The sequence below is a fragment of the Cibotium barometz genome, chromosome 19 (genome assembly GCF_041138505.1).
Source record: "Cibotium barometz isolate CiBa-2024 chromosome 19, ASM4113850v1, whole genome shotgun sequence".
In the NCBI taxonomy this organism is placed as follows: Eukaryota; Viridiplantae; Streptophyta; class Polypodiopsida; order Cyatheales; family Cibotiaceae; genus Cibotium; species Cibotium barometz.
Window position 1 is genome coordinate 27,977,708 of NC_141064.1, and position 18,906 is coordinate 27,996,613.

At 41.0% G+C, this 18,906-nt stretch overlaps 1 protein-coding gene across 4 annotated transcripts in view; it reads right to left on the reverse strand.

Moving 5' to 3' along the window:
• Positions 1 to 8,035: 8,035 nt before the first annotated feature.
• LOC147628407 (protein CYTOSOLIC ABA RECEPTOR KINASE 7-like) overlaps positions 8,036 to 18,906 on the reverse strand; it is a 56,331-nt gene continuing 45,460 nt past the window's right edge. For all 4 annotated transcript variants that reach the window (XM_086813530.1, XM_086813529.1, XM_086813526.1 and 1 more), the window contains exon 8: positions 8,036 to 8,424. In XM_086813530.1, coding sequence (XP_086669656.1) covers positions 8,296 to 8,424 — 129 coding nt within the window. In that variant the 3' untranslated portion in view covers positions 8,036 to 8,295. The remainder of the gene's footprint in view (positions 8,425 to 18,906) is intronic.

An 18,906-nucleotide genomic window follows, 5' to 3' on the forward strand; every position in this document is an offset into this window, starting at 1 on the left:
TTTTTCAGGATTGATCAGCCATACCCTGTACATGTTCACATCATCACTCTAGGGGGGATTTGTAGCATTATATGGTAGCAATGTGTGTGAACACACTTAGGACCGCCGGGGTACTTTTTCCCTTACTAGGAGGTTTTTTCCCTGATGTGTATGTACACCCTCTTATCTACTCATTTTGGGTTGTGTACTTATCTTTTGTATCTAGCACACATTTGTTCATTCGAATCTAGTGAGTTTGTGTACTCTCAAGCTTATCTATCTTGTGTGTGTGCATTGTTGCAACCCTAACCCTAATTCCAACACTCTAATCTGTAAAAATATTTACTTAATAGTTTTTTTACAGGACGGATGTCAATAGGAGAGAAAAAAACGAGCAAAGTCAACAAATCAACAATTCTTGATATTGTAGAAGGTAATTAATCTTAACAAGTAATATCTAGATAATTGATATTTTTCTCTAAATTTTGTGTATGATGTCTAATATTTACTATACATTCAACATGTCCCTACCTCTCATCTAGAAAATATACCCATTTATGTAGAGGCTTAAACGTTCAAACTCTCAGTTCAGAAAGAGGGGAGGAATACATATCTAATGTATTCAAAGATTTTTGGGCATAAAATTCATAAAGGATCAATGTACATCTCCTTATACACCAAGGAAAAATGGTATTGTTGTTCAGGGGAGAAACATAAGTCTCATAGAGATGGTTAGATGCATGGTTAAAGGTTAGCAACTTCCACACAAGTTTTGGATGGAAGCTATTTTTACTGCATAGATGCCCCACTAAAGCTTTGAATACTATCACTCCTTATGAGACTTGGTTCAATCAAAAACCTAAGGTTGAACACATGCATGTTTTTGGTTTTTTGGCATATGCACATGTGCCAATACAAAGCAAAACTAAGCTTAATGAATGACTGAGTAGTGAAATGCATTTTTATTGGTGGTACTGTTAAAAGCAAAGATTATCATCTCTATGATCCTCTCACAAAGAAGATTATTATCAATAGTGTTGAAAGCAAAGTTTATCATCTCTATGATCCTCTCACAAAGAAGATTATTATCAGTAGGGATGTCATTTTTTGCAGAGGATTCTATCAATCCAATGATGGAATTCAATACGCATACCTATGCCAATTCTCCAGACATGTTTGATGGTTTATTACATGTGCCATTATTTGTTGCTTATTAGTAGATTTTGCCTATAATTGACCTTTGTTTGTTGCAAGGGAAAAATGCTCAAGGATTTGATGAACCAGCTTCAAATAAGCTAGAAGATGCAGTAGTAGATGCATCAACTTCAAGTAAGCTAGAAGATGCGCAGTAAATACTAAAAGATCGGTAGTCAATAAATCTAGACTTATGCCTAGATAGGTTAGAAGCACCTTGCAAGAGATAGTAAATTGTTTGCTTCTTTTGCAAAGCAGAACCAGATCCGGTGCTACTTGAACCACTTCTTTATCAACAAATATTCTTGATTTTTTATTTCTTAGTTCTCTACATGATGTAGAAAGAGGCTCAAGAAGATCCAACTTTGGGCAAATGCCATGCAAGATGAAATTCATGCCATTCAAAAAAATGGTACTTGGGATTTAGTGAATCTACCATTTGGCAAGAAAGCTATTGGTACTAAGTGGGGATTTAGTGGATCCACTACTTGGGAAGAAATCTATTGGAACTAAGTGGGGATTTAAAGTCAAGAGAAAGGAAGATCGATCTATTGAGATTCAAGGCCAGACTTGTTTACAAAAGGTTATGCCTAGCATTGCTTATCATGAAACTTTTGTTCCCACTTTACATATGACCACTATCCAATTTGTTATTTCTTTGGAAAGCCATCATGGATGGAAAGTGTACCAATTGGACATCAAAACAACGTTCTTAAATGGCGACTTGCAAAGGTGACTTGCAAAGAAGAAGTTTATGTGAGTCAACCATCTGGACTCGCCCAACCTGGTCAAGAACAGAAGGTATGCAAGCTTAATAAAGCTTTATATGGTTTGAAACAAGCTCCCGAGCTTGGTACCTGAGGATTCATGCCTATTGGACTAGACAAAGATTTCAAAAGTCTTATAAAATGCATTTTATATGTGAAAAGGAATATGCAAGATTTGCTTGTTGTCATTCTCTATGTAGATGACATGCTAGGCACAATGCGGATTTCATTATAGCTTTTAAGGCTAAACTTGCCTCAAATTTTATGATGCCATATCTTGGCCTTTTACACTACTACGTGGGTATGCAATTTATATAGCAAGATGATGATATAGTCATTAAGCAATCAAAGTGCATCAAGGCACTCCTCAAGAGGTTCAATATAGAAAGTTGCAAACTAATCTCTACATAGATATAACCTAGTCTAAAGCTTAGTTTGCAAGATGTCGGTGAACCATTCGACATAACCACTTATGATCAAGCTATTCGATGCCTAATCTATTTGTGTAACTCACGGCTAGACATCTAATATGGTGTGTCATAACTTTCATAGTTCATGCATTTCCCAGGCACTTACGCATTGGCAAGCAATTAAATGTATCTTAAGATACTTGCAAACAACAAGGGGAGTGATTTACAACTGCAAGCCTTCAACGATTATGATTGGGCAAGCAATTATGATACTCGACAATCCATATCTAGGAACTGCTTAGACCCTCTTGGGTCATCAACAAGAAGAAACCAACTATGGCAACATTATCCTATGAAGCTGAATATAGAGCAGCATTCAGTGTGACAGTTGAATGTGTATGGTTGAGAAGAGTGATTGAAGATCTTTGTGTCTCTTCAAACACACCTACTTGTATTCTCATTGATAGTTAGAGTGCAATGGCAGTTTCAAATAATAATTAAAATTAAGACCCATTTGTAAGGGTGGTTTCAATTACATCTAATGCAACCTTAAAAGTTGAGAATGAATAATGTAAGGATGGTTTTAATTACCTCTAATGAAGCCTTAAAAGTTGAGAATGAATCATGTAAGGATGGTTTAATTACCTCTAATGAAGCTTTAAAAGTTGAGAATGAATCACTTGGAGATATGGATATGATTGACGAATTCTTGGACGCTCTTGGTAATAGTTTCATGGACATTTCTTTCCAAAATGGATATGAGTATAGATCCTCCTATGGACCTTGTTATAGATGAAGATTTTGTTAAATTGAGGCACTTTGAGCTTGGGTGAGGTATTGATGGTGACACAACTGAAGAGGTGGATGAAGAATAGGAGTCTCCTCTTCCTAAAGTTTCCATTGATGTGATGGATGAGGACGATCTTCTCTCTTTGGCAACACATTTGTTTGAAGACCCATCGAGCAAAGACTTCCCTCAAGTTGGTGTTGGGCACAAATGGGCACTGATGGTTTTAAATGGGGCTAGATGATAGATCTATTGTGACGACAAGTATTAGCCAATGAAGTCAGATTGACTATACATATTAACTATGCCCCTACCATATAGTTATCATAAAGGGTCACCTAGATCATATATCAATTCACTATGCACCTACCATATAGTTATCACGAAGGGTCACCTAGATCACGTATAGTCCACACACAATATAAATGGAATTGCACTTCAACTCAAGATTTTACAAGAATAACTTAAGATTAACTCCGAGAATAACTCAAGATTCATTCCAACAAGTGACTGAAGTTCAAAGTCACCTAGGTCATAACCAAACAAGGAGTATGTATGTATGATGGTACCCCATCTATACAAGTAATCATATAATGAATTGACATTGGTTCTCAAGGATAACGAGATATCATGTATATATATATATATACATACATACATATATACATACATACGCACGTACGCACATATATATATATATATATATATATATATATATATATATAGGGTGGTTATGAGGCGTATAACTACATGTATGGAGCTGAATGGCAACCAAGTCCAATGGAAGGACCTCAACAATAAAAGCGAGAAATCGAAAAAGAGACATTACATGGGATGTTTATACTTTGATAACAAAGCTTTTTTAATTTAGCCACGTCATGGCTTTGGATATTGCTTAAAGATCTCTAGAGAGCTCTAAAATAACAAAGAGGATTTATCAATAATATGCAAGGGTTTCATTGAATAAAAGGTATGATATCACACGTGTGCACAACAAAAGATAATTTTGAGAAGAATGCATGGGAGAGGATGACCTTGAGCTCCTTACAAGCAAACTCTTCACACACACACACAAGAGTAGATAAGCACATGAGAGAGAGATTGTCTATATTTTATTCTTTCTACCATAAAGGTAAGAGTACATTCTATAAGGGAAAGTAATATACTATTATAATAAACAAGGTCCATAGTGTGAACTTAGCTATATGAGCAAGTGCTATAACTATGCCAAAACCATTAGGTGAAATATGGACTCTCATGTTTGCCCCTTAAGGATTTCCACACCTCTCTCTAAAAAAATGGGCTCATGGGGGGTGGTGAAATTTTTACAAATCAACTCAAAAGTGAGCAGAGTTTGGACATTTGGAATCTACTCTTCGAGACCTTTCCAATGATATATAGCATGATAAGCAATTTTGAATATTCAAGAAGTCTCCAAATTGGTGATGATGTCTAGTAAACTAAAGTGGCTATTTCACATAGCCTATTAACCACTAGTTTCATATCAACCCCATAATCTTACTGACCATGCTAGTGGCATAAGTGCGGAGCTTCATCTAGGTGTAGTATCATCCATATCGTACTAGTTGGGCTTGATATCTCAACAAATTTTTTAAGAAGGTCCTTTTACAATGGCCCTTGTTAAAATGTATGATATCACACATCACACATGCACCTGATATTTTTTTAAAAGAAGAATATTAAATTTATAGAAGGTAGTGTATTCAACTTATAGTAGGCATACACATTCATATGAAACAAAATGTATACATATAGAAAACAATGTGTATATTCGTACCATGTATATATACCTTTTTTTTAACTATTCTCTAATTTCTTAAGAGGGAGTTCTTGAGGTGAGCACATTAATTGGATGCATAAAAATAGTGGTGATAGCCTAAGCATCCATTACCATGAGATAGAAGAAATAAAATCGTCTAATAGTCAAATATGGAAGTATGCTTCCATGGAAATTGAAAATAACCACTACAATAGAAAACAATGTGTTGGAAAGAAGGATCCTTTATTGGGCTATAGCTTAGTGATAGTGCATATGGTACTTGGTTTGAATCTACCCCAGTAGCACCTATAATCTAGTACCATTGGTAATTAGACTAGATCAAGGTGTATCCACACTAGTTTGCCCATCAACTTGCCCATGTCTCCTAAAACTAATTCCACACACATATGTAAGATTGTTTCCACACATGTCCAACCTTTGTTAATGTATAAAGGTCCATAACCCCTAGTCAAGAAACATGAAAGACTCCAACTATCTTTGGAAGGAGTTCAAAACATGGAGATGTCTATCACACATTTGAGTACACTAAAGAATATATTCTTTAAGTTTAAGCTTTTTACCAAGGGCATCAATAGATTTGTGTTCCCAAAAGAAGGAAAGAATCTATAGGGAGCTATTGGGAACATCATTCAAATGTAATTTTAAACTCAATCAACAAGCAATCATTCTCTAAAGTCAAACCCTATGAGAGATCCACAAAAACACTTACCAAATGTGGTGAGTTACCATAAGAAACTATAAACTATGGGGTAAAATACATTAAAACGCCTGCTTTTAGAAGGTTAAGGATCCCATTAGAGAAAGACATAAATCTGTGAACTAGAAAAGGCATGGTACCACAAGAATTTAAAAAAAATGAGCCCACAAGTGAAAATCTCAACTCAACAACTTGATAAAGTGCAAAAACAACGTGGGAGAATCACCGGTAGCATGGTAAAAACGAACACAACACACGAGCTAGCCTCCCAAAATAATGGGTGGAGCACAAAAACAAAACACAACAGAGATTTGATGGTCATCTATGCAGTAGGTATCAATTTTCAAGAGTTTTAAATGACCAAACATAGTAGAATTCCAAGGTAGAGATGCATGGATTATGCAAGAGCAACAAGTTTGAAGATTTATTCAATCCCACGAAGTACAAAATAAAACTCAATGACCAAAATTTTTCTAAATCTATAATTGTACCTATATAAATCGCTTGATATGATAGATAATTCACATAACATACTAAATGGTTTAATGTATGCTTCCACTTGTATGTAAGATATAATGGTCGGATCTGTAAACGTTTTGGTGTATAACTCAAATTTTCCATTGTATGTGAGGTATGTGGGCTCACAGAATGGAGCTAGAGTTGGACTCACACATACACAATGCTCAAAGACAAGAACACACAGGTAGAGAGATTGGTAAGCTCAAAGGAGAGAGATGAGGCACTCTACAAGTATAAATGAGAAAGTATGAGGTTACTAAGTGCTTATATACCTAGCTAACCCTAAAGTATCCCTTCACACTTGGATGGCCATAGAAAAAAACCCAAGGGAGAAAAGTACCCATGGCATAAGTACATGACCTCACAATGTAGTAATACCAAATATCTAACAAAACTCCTTGTAATACAAATATGAGGTTTACAAAGATTGTAAATCAGTCTTTGAAAGAGAAGATACCCAAATCTTTATGAAGGGCCTCAAAATTTTCATGCAAAAGGCTTTAGTGAAAAGATCTGCCACATTATCATGTGTATTGAAATAGATCATATTGATCTCTCATGCATGGAGAGACCAATTGATCTCTTTAGCAAAAATATCTGCCACATTATCATGTGTATTGTAATAGATCAGATTGATCTCTCTTGCATGGAGCCTCTTTTTGACATAGTGGTGATGCACTTCAATGTGCTTTGTCTTGGCATGAAAGACAAAATAAATTGAACCTCATATCTCTACCATTCTAACTGGTTGCTATCCAAGCCATCCTATTGGCAACTCATGCTTTTTTCCTTGTGGAAGTGTCCTTAACATCATAATGGTGCAAAGAGATTAACCCCCACATTTTTATTAAAATTAAGGATAACCATTACACCTAATTAGATGAGACAAACACTAATGCGTCATGCTAGGTTCTAAACCAAATGTTTTATCATTTGATAGTAAACTTTCTCATTTGATAGTAAACTTTCTCATTTAGTAAGACAATATATTCGGCCCAAAATCATGCAATAAGATGAGTTTGAGATATTTTTAAGTTGTTAATTGGACTTGGAAATGATCAATTAAAGTTGAAACCCTCGATCACACTATACTCTAAGTCAAGATACATGCAAGTAAGTGATGGATACATGAGAAGAATATAAAGAGCTACTGTATTCCTATATTTAAATCATAACAAGAGCTGCATGATCAAATAATCTCTTGCATTGATGAGTTTGTTATCTTTCAAACCCAAACCTTTTTCACTTTACCCCCCCCCCCCCCCCCCCCAATTGAAATGAGGCATAAGTAGCATTGAATTGAATCGTAACCTACATGTGATAACCATAACATAACATAATCCAGACCTCTAACAAAGAATACATTCTTGGTTATGCAGAACTACACTGAATTGAAGCACCACTCTTGAGTGGACTTGCCAAGAGCACTTCATTAAAATTTACATGATTGTTAGTAAAAGAAGAAATAAGATAAATACAATCAAGACACCACATCAGCATATGCAGTCTTTGAAGGTTTACATCCTTGCCTTTACACACACACACGCACACACATGCATGCACACCCCTCAAATTGCAATAGTCGTGCTACACTGATGTCTATGTAAGAACTTGTCCCTCATTTTTTCACCTAAGTTGGTGGAAGCCAAAGTAAGTCAATCCAAATACGAAAGTATTAACTATATTTCAGGATTGATCCCCCATGGCCCAGACCATTAATTAATGTATTGAAGTTGAAGAACCAAGAATGGGTTTAAGCCATAAAAAGAAAATGGCCACCACCGCAACCATTGGTTGTAGCTTCTGGATAACCTAAATGCATAGCCAATCTTGGATGACATGTAGCAATAAGAGTTCTGGACAAAACCCTGGCAATCCAACTAGCACACGAACTTGGTAATATAATTATCCAAAACAAGAACAAATCAACACTAGCACAAAAGGAGCATCCAAACATTCCTCTTGGATGCGTACTTGGTGTACATAGATGTTAGTGTTCTCACAAATAGGTGAGGCAAGCTTTTAGAACCATAATCAATATGGGGACACGTGAGAAAACCAAAAAAAAATGGCTCAGGAAATTCTTGTGATTACATAATAGGAACAGAATTAAGTTAACAGTACACAATCTTGACTAGGCTTCAGGCTGGAGGAACACTCGCAGCTGCCGGCCTAGGAGTGAGCAATGCTTGTAAAGCCTTCACAACAATGCTCATATTCGGGCGAAAATCTGCTTCATACTGCACACAAAGTGCTGCCACTGCTGCCATCTACATCCACGTACACAACCTTGGTTAAGAGCAGTGTGCACCTAGCCTGTAATAATGCTTCACTTTTGTCATATGCTTGGCCATATGTTTATTTTCCTTCTATGGTCTTGTTATAACGGCTTCTAAGGGATGCTTCAATACTAAAACATTCTATACAGTTTGTCCTACTTTGATATCAGAGCCTTCTGCATAAGTTTTATCCACGAACTTGAGGAATGTGGCATTCCTCTCCAACAAAGAGAAAGACTTTCATCAAGGAGGTTCTTTGCTGCCTAGAGTGGGCCAACTGCAGACACACCTAGCCACTTTTCTCTGGTTCTTTTCTTTTAGTTTATTGTAAAGGCACGTAATTTTTCTCACTACATGTTTCAGCTACAACATGGATGTTCTGTTTCTTAGCTAGACTGTTTTATCTTTATTCCATGACACAATTACTTCACGAGTATTGTGAAATGTTGGGTCTTTTGTAACTCGTCCTCTGCCTGGAGGAGCCTCCTCCACTCCTTCAACCTCCTCCTATGCAACCTCAATAGGCTCCCCATCAGGTTGAGGGTGCTGCTCACGGTCCGATAGGTCGTCATCAAAGCAAAGTGGAGGCTCGATAAAGGTAGGAAAGAGAATGTAAAAGGTGGTGCTGCAATTGGAGAATTCATCGGATAGTGCATGTAGAAGTCAGCTTTAGCTATAGGTCTGTTGGGGTAAAGGCATTATACCCACCCTTATAGTGTGTACAAGCCCATAAGTTATAGTACATAGTACACTTAGTACTTTTAATGTACTAAGTGCACTATGTGTACTAGTGCAATATACATGTGTGATAGGGGAGTCACACACTCATCTTGATGAGTTGACTTATCCCCACAACTCTCTCTCTACCTTGTTCTCTCTGTGTATGTCTCCCACATGAATCTCTAACCTAATTATCTCTCCCATTCAACTGGTATCAGAGCTTGTAGTACTTCCATAGCTGGGTGCTGATTGGGTACTGCCATAGGTTGGTACCGTGCCGGTTGTGGCAAGGGCTTTGGGGAGATTGGGGGGTACTATAGCTTGATGCACTAGCACTAGTGCTGCCATAGGATGAGCCAGGGGCAGCAGCAGCTGTGCCATAGCGGCACCACTTCTACAACTGGTTCGGGCTAGAGGTACCAGTGCGGGTACCATAGCTGCCCTCAGATCTCCCAGGCGCACGTGGAGAAGAAGGCGAAGAGTCAACGTGTAACGCAGGGGTGTTAGCGCTGGGCGTTAGACGGCGTAGAGCTACCAGTCGGAGGCGGCGTCAACGAACGAACACGTGTCCCCATGAAGGCGAGCTCGTAGCGAACACACAAGGCTTTGGTCGACGCCTGGCTACGAGGGGAACCCAGGCGCAGCCACAAGGCGTCAACAGGCGGGCGGCGCTCAGCTCCACGTCACCTTCTCCAAGGCGCCGTCTACTGTGTTGCCCACGAGGAGAGCTACGCAGCCCACACGCTGCCTGCTGAGGAGAGCTACGCAGCCTAGCCATCCGTACACGCACAGCAACGAGCAGGCGCATCAACATCAACCTGCGTACTTCCCAATGCTTAACCGCACGAGCTGCTGCAAAGGAGTCCTTCATTTGCACAGCATCATCACCCCCTTTTCCTGCAACAAGAAAATCAGAAATTAAGAGGTATCTTGCTTCAATTTTTTTTTTTGGGGGACTTACAATTGAGCAGGTACAATCATCAATTGAGCAAGTACAGGTGCCAAATTGCTCAAATTTTGAGCGAAATTGGCAAAATTGGGTGACATTGGTCACAATCAGGATCAATTTGCAGGAAATTGGATGTCGAAATTTGGGGCTTTTGATGTATTTGTGCAATTAAGCATTCATACATGCTGTATGATGTGAGAAATCGCACATTCGGGCAAAATTGCAGCAAATTGCAGTGCAAATCAAGGGGCTTTTGTGCCGATTAAGTTGATTTGCATGCAGGCACTCGCAGTTGATGCTTTGGGCAATGTGTTGATGCCTGTCAAGCACTCAATGTGCCTGTAAATCAAGGGGCTTTCATGTATTAGATGTATATGTGGCCAGGGGGAAGCATCGCGAAGACTTTGGATGCCTTCATGTGCGTCAATGTACCATGTATCATCAGAAATTGATCTTAAATCAAGGGGCTTTTCAAGATTTTATGCTTGTTGAGCTTGGCAAAGCAGCAGGCAAGACTTTTATGCCTTGAATCCTCAGAAATCAGCTTGCAATCAAGGGGCTTTTGCCCAATTTCTGTTCGGGACTGTTGTATGCAGTGTTCGGGACTGTAAAAGTCTGATTTTCACTCTTTTGGACAGCCATGAGAGCATTTATTGCTACTGTACCTACTGGTACAGATTTAGTACAGCTTTGTACAAGTTTTGGCATGGCTGTACACTGATTTGAGTGAGGAAAAGGTTCAATTTCAGCTGCTGTACTTGCCGGTACAGGTTTGGTACATCTTTAGTGAGCACATATGTACTACTGTACAGTACTTTGGAAGGGCAACAGAGCACATTTAAGGTGCTGTACTAAATCTGCAGCAACCAGATTTTGGTGATTTCATCACATACAGTGGGAGAAAAGTTGCATTCTTGCTTCCGCAGTGGGAGATAAAGCTTGGGAGAATAACTGTGAGCACTTTGTATGCTTTTGGTGCAGTGTTTGCACACTTGCAGGGAGTCAGGCATTGACAGGTTGCATATTGCTATGGCAACCACCACAGGTGAGAGCTCTTCATTGCTTCACATCAAGAAGCTTGAAGGCTCACATAACTATGATATTTGGCAAACCCAGTGCTATAATGTGTTGCTCCAGAAGAAGCAGCACAAGCCCATCAAAGAAAGGGGTGTAAAGCCCGCTTCTCTTACTGCTGAAGAGTGGGAAGATATGGATGAGCTGGCAAGATCTACTATCATGTTGTCTGTGTCAGACTCTTTACTTTTCAGCATTCGTGAAGAGAAGACAGCTTGGGGAATGTGGCAGAGATTGCAGGACTTGTATGCCCAACAAAGTGCCTCAAGCAAAGTGTATTGGTTGAAGAAACTCATAGGTCTTCAGATGAAGGAAGGGGCGTCTATGACAGCCCACCTAAATGAGTTTAATGGTATTGTCAGCCAAGTTATAAATCAAAAGTTGGCAATGGACGATGAGTTCAAAGCCACTTTTCTCTTCTGCACTTTGCCAGAGAGTTGGGACACATTCAGGATAGCCACTAGCAATTCGAATGCTATGCTGTCATATGCAGATGTTGAGGGTGCTCTTCTTCAAGAAGAGATGAACAGGAAAAACAATTCTGTTGGAAAGTCCAATGCAATGAATGCACGTGGGAGATCCCAGCAAAGGGGTAAAAGCCAAGAACGGGGAAGGAGCAAGTCCCGCTCCAAAAAGGACTTGGAATGCCATTATTGTGGCAAGAAGGGACACATTAAAAAGCAATGCTACAAATGGAAAAATGATCAAAAAGAAAAGGAAAAAGGCAAAGACAAAGACAAAGATGAAGCCAAAGATGTAAAGCCAAAGGGCAAAAGTGGAGTCAAGATTGAAGAAATCAATGTGTCACATGCAGGTGACAGTGAGGATGAGGTCCTATTCACGTCTTCACTTGATGCCCATTCACTTCTTACAGGTGGTCATGGTATGCACTCATGGATCATTGATTCAGGTGCCTCCTTTCATGTCACAGGTTGCAGAGACTTGTTTGTCAGATATACTGCTGGCAATGAAGGAGTAGTTTATTTGGGTGATAACCATGCATGCAAGATTCTTGGCAGAGGTGATGTGAGGCTTGTGTTTTCAGATGGCTCATAGCTTATGCTCCATGATGTCAGGCATGTGCCTGAGATCAAGAAGAACCTGCTTTCTACTGGACAGCTTGATGATGCTGATTATGTTACCACATTTGGTCGTGGAAAGCGGAAAATTAGTAAGCGCTCATTGGTTGTTGCCAGAGGCTCTAAGGTGGACACTCTTTACTTCATGCATGCTGGTGTTTGTCACCATGCTAATGTAAATGCAACCGAGCTGCCGGAAATCTCTATGTGGCATAGCCGGTTGGGACACATGAGTCTCAAGGGAACGGAGCAATTGTCTCGTTTGGCTAACTTGCCTTCTCTAAAGTTTTCAAGTTTTCAGTTTTGTGAGCATTGTATATATGGCAGGCAACTCCAGTGCCCCCACAAGAAAGCTCTTGGACAGAAAGATGCTCAGTTAGAGCTTGTGCATACAGATGTATGTGAGATGCCTCAGCTTTCTTTGGGAGGGGCAAAATATTTTGTGTCTTTTATTGATGATGCCACACGCAAGGTGTGGGTTTATCCTCTTCGTCTGAAGAGTGATACATTCTCAGTGTTTCAGAAGTTTGTTGCTCATGTTGAGAATCAAACTCGCAAAACACTGAAGGCTTTGCGTTCCGACAATGGTGGAGAGTATATGTCCAAACAGTTTCAAGACTTTTGTGATGCTAAAGACATCAAGAGGGAGCTCTCTACTCCTTATGATCCTCCACAAAACGGGACAGCAGAGAGGATGAACAGGACCATTCAGGAGAAGGTCCGTTGATTGATACAGGTAATTTCCATACTTTACAATTTGAAAATTTTGGGACTTTTCTATTTGGGAGCCACATTAGTGCTCCATTGCATGCATTTAATATTGGGTTGTAAGCTTGGTGCCATTTGGGCGCAAAATCAGCACATTGGAAGGAGGTTATAGCCTCTATTTGCATTTTTGTGGGTAAATCTTTGCACGGGAACTTCTAGGTTGTGTGGCAGCATAGCACAGCAGTGCTTTTGGTTTTTGCCTACAGGTGTGTCTGGTCTACTTGCAGCTTGTGCATACAATCACTATGGCACAAAATGCAACTAATGTATTTAGTGTACTCACTCAAGAGGATAAGTTGGATGACACCAACTATTCACTTTGGAGCTTTATGGTCAAAAATCTTCTTGTGGCTAAAAGTCTGTGGGGTTATGTGAGCGGGGATGAACCTCATCTTGCAGACAGCACCTGCCACTCTAGGGCGAGGCGCTCAACAGGCTGCACAGTCTATAGTTGCCACTCCGGAGCAAAAAAGGTGGGATGCACGTGATGCCCAGGCCATGGCAGTAATCTCTTTATCAATGAAGAGATCAATTATCCCACACATTCGGTCATGTAAAACGTCACAGCGTGCATGGGAAGTCTTGGAGACCATGTATCATCATTGCCAGAGTCGTACCTCAACTTCCACACTTCTCTCACCTTGCCATCATTGAGGGGCAACCCTCAACCCCTATTGTTTGAGGAGTTGGTTGGTTTGCTATTACATGAGGAACAAACACGGAAGAATATGTCTTCCATGGCACATGGCAATGATCAAGCTTTAGTTGCTCACGATAAGGGCAAGGGAAAAGCAAAGAGTGGCTATTAGCCCAAGGCTAATTCTAGACAGCCATCAAACAAAGGCAAAAATAATGCAAATCAGCCCGAGAAGAAGAGCAAGTTTCACTACTGCAAGAAACCAAGGCACTACATTAGTAAGTGCAGGAAGAGACACGATAAAGAGAAGAAAAAGGAATGGAGTTTGTCAGTGGACTCTTCCAGTATGCCTGCAGCAAAGGCTCAGGATTTAGCTCACTTTGTGCAAGATGATTGGGCATTCTTGGTATGTAGTTATGATGCATCACAGGAGCACTTGCCTCTCAATGTGAATGAAAAACAAGTCATTTGGTACTTTGATAGAAGAGAGTAGAAGAAGAATCCTCATCACAAAACTCGGCCTTGAGACGGCCCTTCCTTTGTTCCTCTCTCTTCCCCTTCCTGCCCGCATAGTACTTAGACCGCATGTTTCATGGAGACGGAGTGATAGAGATGGGTAGGGGAAGCAAGGCTGAGCATAATCAAACCCTAAAACAACAATAAGCATCACCAAAATACCTCTTATGGATTCGGGAAGCCTCTTCCTTTGTTTCTCCCTCCTCACGCAAGCGTCTCGTGCGAGCTTACACGATGAAGATGACCTTCTCTACGACGGCACACCGGCAGAGTCTCCTTGTGTGTGCATGCAAAAGCTTGTGTGTGTGCGCTCCCACACTATGCACTCTCATATACACACAATCTCTATCATAATTGAGCAAGACACGTTACATCAAAGAAGGATTTCTTCATGTCATTGAGGGCTACCCCAAAAGGGAAGAAGGTCACATGTGCAAACAATTCTTCATATCTAATACAAGGCATTGGTGAGGTTATGCTCACAGTCGCAGATGGTTCAGACCTATGCATTTCAGATGTGTTGTATATGCCTAGAATCAAGAAGAATTTGGTGTCAATGTCCTCTTTTGCTCAAAGAGGCTATGCTGTGAACTTTGAGGATGACAGATGCACAGTGAGAAATAGAGAGGAAGACTATGCTATAGTCACTTCTCGCACATTGTACCAAGGCTTGTATCATTTGAACACATATGAGAAGAATGGACAGGATGCATGCTTGGCCACCACTTATACTTCTACCATGCAAGAGGCAGAGTTATGGCATGCCAAGTTTGGGCATGTAAATTTTGGGAGTTTGATGTTGCTCTTCTAGAGGCATAAAATGGTGCAAAGTATGCCACATGTTGAGTTGCCACCTAAACATGTATGTGAAGGGTGCATTTTGGACAAGATGCATAGAAATGCTTTCCCCGAGGATGGATCTGTAAGGCTTGTCCGAAAATTACAGCTCATACACTGGTCCCATGGGGACACCACCATTTTGGAAGCATCTATACTTTGTAACATTCATTGATGACTATTCGAGATTTGCTTGGGTTTACCCTTTGAGGGCAAAGTCTAAGTATTCATGTGTTTTAAGCATTTTGTTGCTAAAGCTGAAAATGAGATAGGTTGCAAAGTACAAAGCCTCCGCTCAGATCGAGGGAGGGAATACATGTCAAATGCATTTAAAGCATATTTGGCAGAAAGAGGCATAAAGCATCAATGTACTTTGCCTTACACACCATAGCAAAATGGTGTAGCAGAAAGGAAGAACGGGTCATTGATGGAGATGGCAAGATGTATGGTTAAGGGCAAGAATCTGCCTCACAAATTTTGGATGGAGGCAATTATGTGTACTACACAGGTACCCTATGAAGGCTTTGAAGACCATCACTCCTTTTGAGGCCCGGTATGATAGGAAACCTACGGTTGACTATCTCAGAATTTTTGGTTGCCTTGCATATGCTCATGTGCCTTCACAGCTTAGAGGCAAGTTAGATGACAAGGCAGTCAAATGCAGATTTGTGAGCTACAACAGTGGTAGCAAGGGATACCGTCTCTACAATCCATATAGTCAAGGGATTTTTGAAAGCAGAGATGTCGTATTTGCTGAAAATTCAGCACAGCCACTTGCAGAGTTTAGCAAACACTTTGAAAATGGTCCACAAGATATGTTTGAGGGGCTGATTCCATTGGGCATAGATGGAACATCAGACCAACTGCAAGAAATGCATATTGGACAGCCTATGGGTACTGAAAACCAGCCCCTAAATCAGCCTATTACTCCTCATTGTACAAGAAACTATTCAAGAAGAGCGGACAGCCATGCAAGAAGCTAGAACGCTGCCTTGTTGGCTGGTTCGTACTTTGCAAGAGAGCAAAATTTCAGCTCCTCTACCTGGGAGGACACGAGCTGGCTCTAGAAGTGCTCAAGAACAAGTAAATGTATTATGCATGAGTACTATTTGTGATGAAGATGAGCCATATTCATTTGAAGAGGCTCAAGAGAATGAGCATTGGATGGAAACCATGCAATCAGAGATGGATGCTATCCATAAGAACAACACTTGGGATTTGGTTGACTTGCCTCCAGGGAAGAAACCCATTGGCAAAATGGGTGTACAAAGTCAAACGGAAATCTGATGGTACTATTGACAGGTACAATGCCCGTCTTGTGACCAAAGGTTATGCCCAACAAAAAGGCATAGACTATGATAAGACTTTTGCACCTGCTTCTCGGCTTGTTGCATTGGCTGCCCATCATGGATGGAAAGTGCATCGATTGGATATAAAAACAGCTTTTCTTAATGGAGACTTGCAGGAAGAAGTTTATGTAAGTTAATCTATTGGATTTATGATGCATGGTCAAGAAGGCAAAGTATGCAAGCTCCACAAAGCACTTTGTGGCCTCAAACAAGCTCCAAGAGCTTGGTATGAGAAAATTCGTGCATACTTGACCAGCCACGGATTCAACAATAGTCCAACTGAAAGCACCCTTTATGTCAAAGAGGATCATGGTATTTTGATTATGCTCATACTCTACATGGATGACATGCTTTTGACTGGAAATAATGAGGATGCAATTTCAGCTTTCAAAGCTACATTAAAGACCTCATTTGAAATGTCAAATTTGGGTTTATTTGTTGGGGTAAAGGCACTATGCCCACCCTTGTAGTGTGTACAAGCCCATAAGTTTTATAGTAAATAGTACACTTAGTACTTTTAATGTACTAAGTGCACTATGTGTACTCGAGCAAATATACGTGTGTGATAGGGGAGTCACACACTCATACTGTGAGTTGACTTATCCCCACATGCCTCTCTCTCTCCCTCTCTCCCTTCTTCTCTGTGTATGTCTCCCACATGAAACCCTAACTCTCTCCCTTCAACTGGTATCAGAGCTCTGTGTGTGGTCTTGAGACAGCAAGACAGGCGTCTTCCAGTAGTACCCTTGCAGCCTTGTGTGTTGTCAGGTGTAGAGTCAACGCATGGTCTAGCACAGCAGTCCCATGAGAGAGGTTGCGTGTGTGTAAGGCGCAGTCTGTGTGTGCAGTGGGCAGCGACTGTGTGTCCCTGCGTTGAAACCAGTGTGTCCCTGCGTTGGGCAGCGACTGTGTGTCCCTGCGTTGAAACCAGTCTGTCCCCCTGCGTTGGGCAACGACTGTGTGTCCCTGCGTTGAACCAGTCGCAGGCAGGTGGGCGGATATGCGCATGCAAGCAGGCGGGTATGCACACTCAGGCGGACACGTAAAAGCAGTTCACCTCTTGCCGCCCTTGCCCAATCAAGTGTTTGCCAGCTGGAGCTTCCCTTGCACAGAGGCGATTCAGAATCCGACACGTTGGTCCTCATGTCTCTCCGCCAAGCTATATGGGCCGCCCCTCTCCAAGGCCTAAGATTCTGCATGGATTGCTCCTCGATGCATCCGTTGCCTGCAGATCACAACCGCGGCCACTCGGTGCTGGAACCACGCAACTGACATCGCCTTCCGATCCCGGAAGTACACAGCAGCTCTACATCTCTGACAAAATCGTTGAGGGAGTTCTCTCGTGTTTGGAGGAGCTCCTGCTTCGTTGCCCTCTGACGACTTCTTCTCAGACTGTCCATGATGGCTCACCTGTGTCCAACATCAATTTCCTGCCATTGCAACAGAAATCAGAAATTTTCAGAGGTATTTGCTTCAATTTTGGGATTTTGCATGTCCCAATTGAGCAGGTACAGGTCCAAATGGCTCAGATTTTGAGCAAAATTGGCAACATTAGGTGACATTGGTCACATTCCGGGTCAATTTGCAAGAAATTGGGTGTCAACATTTGGGGCTTTTGATGTAATTGTGCCATTGGGCATTCATACATGCTGTATGATGTGAGCAATCTCACATTCGGGGCTAAATTGCAGGAAATTGGAGTGCAAATCAAAGGGCTTTTGTGCCAATTGGGTTGATTTGCATGCAGGCCCTGGCATTTGATGTTTTGGGCAATGTGTTGATGCCTGTCAAGCACTCAATGTGCCAGTAAATCAAGGGGCATTTATGTATTGGATGTATATGTGGCCAGGGGGAAGCATTGTGAAGACTCTGGATGCCTTCATATTGGACGATGAGTTCAAAGCCACCTTTCTCTTATGCACTTTGCCAGAGAGTTGGGACACATTCAGGACAGCCACTAGCAATTCAAATGCTATGCTGTCATATGCAGATGTGGAGGGTGCTCTCCTTCAAGAGGAGATGAACAGGAAGAACAACTCTGTTGGAAAGTCCAATGCAATGAATGCACGTGGGAGATCCCAGCAAAGGGGTAAAAGCCAAGAACGGGGAAGGAGCAAGTCCCGCTACAAAAAGGACTTGGAATGCCATTATTGTGGCAAGAAGGGACATTTCAAAAAGCAATGCTACAAATGGAAGAATGACCAAAAGGAAAAGGGCAAAGGAAAAGACAAAGACAAAGATGAAGCCAAAGATATAAAGCCAAAGGGCAAAAGTGGAGTCAAGATTGAAGAAGTCAATGTGTCACATGCAGGTGACAGTGAGGATGAAGTCCTATTCATGTCTTCACTTGATGCCCATTCACTCCATGCAAGAGATGGTCATGATATGCACTCATGCATCATTGATTCAGGTGCCTCCTTTCATGTCACAGGTTGCAGAGACTTGTTTGTCAGGTATACCGCTGGCAATGAAGAAGTAGTTTATTTGGGTGACAACCATGCATGCCAGATTCTTGGCAGAGGTGATGTGAGGCTTGTGTTTTCA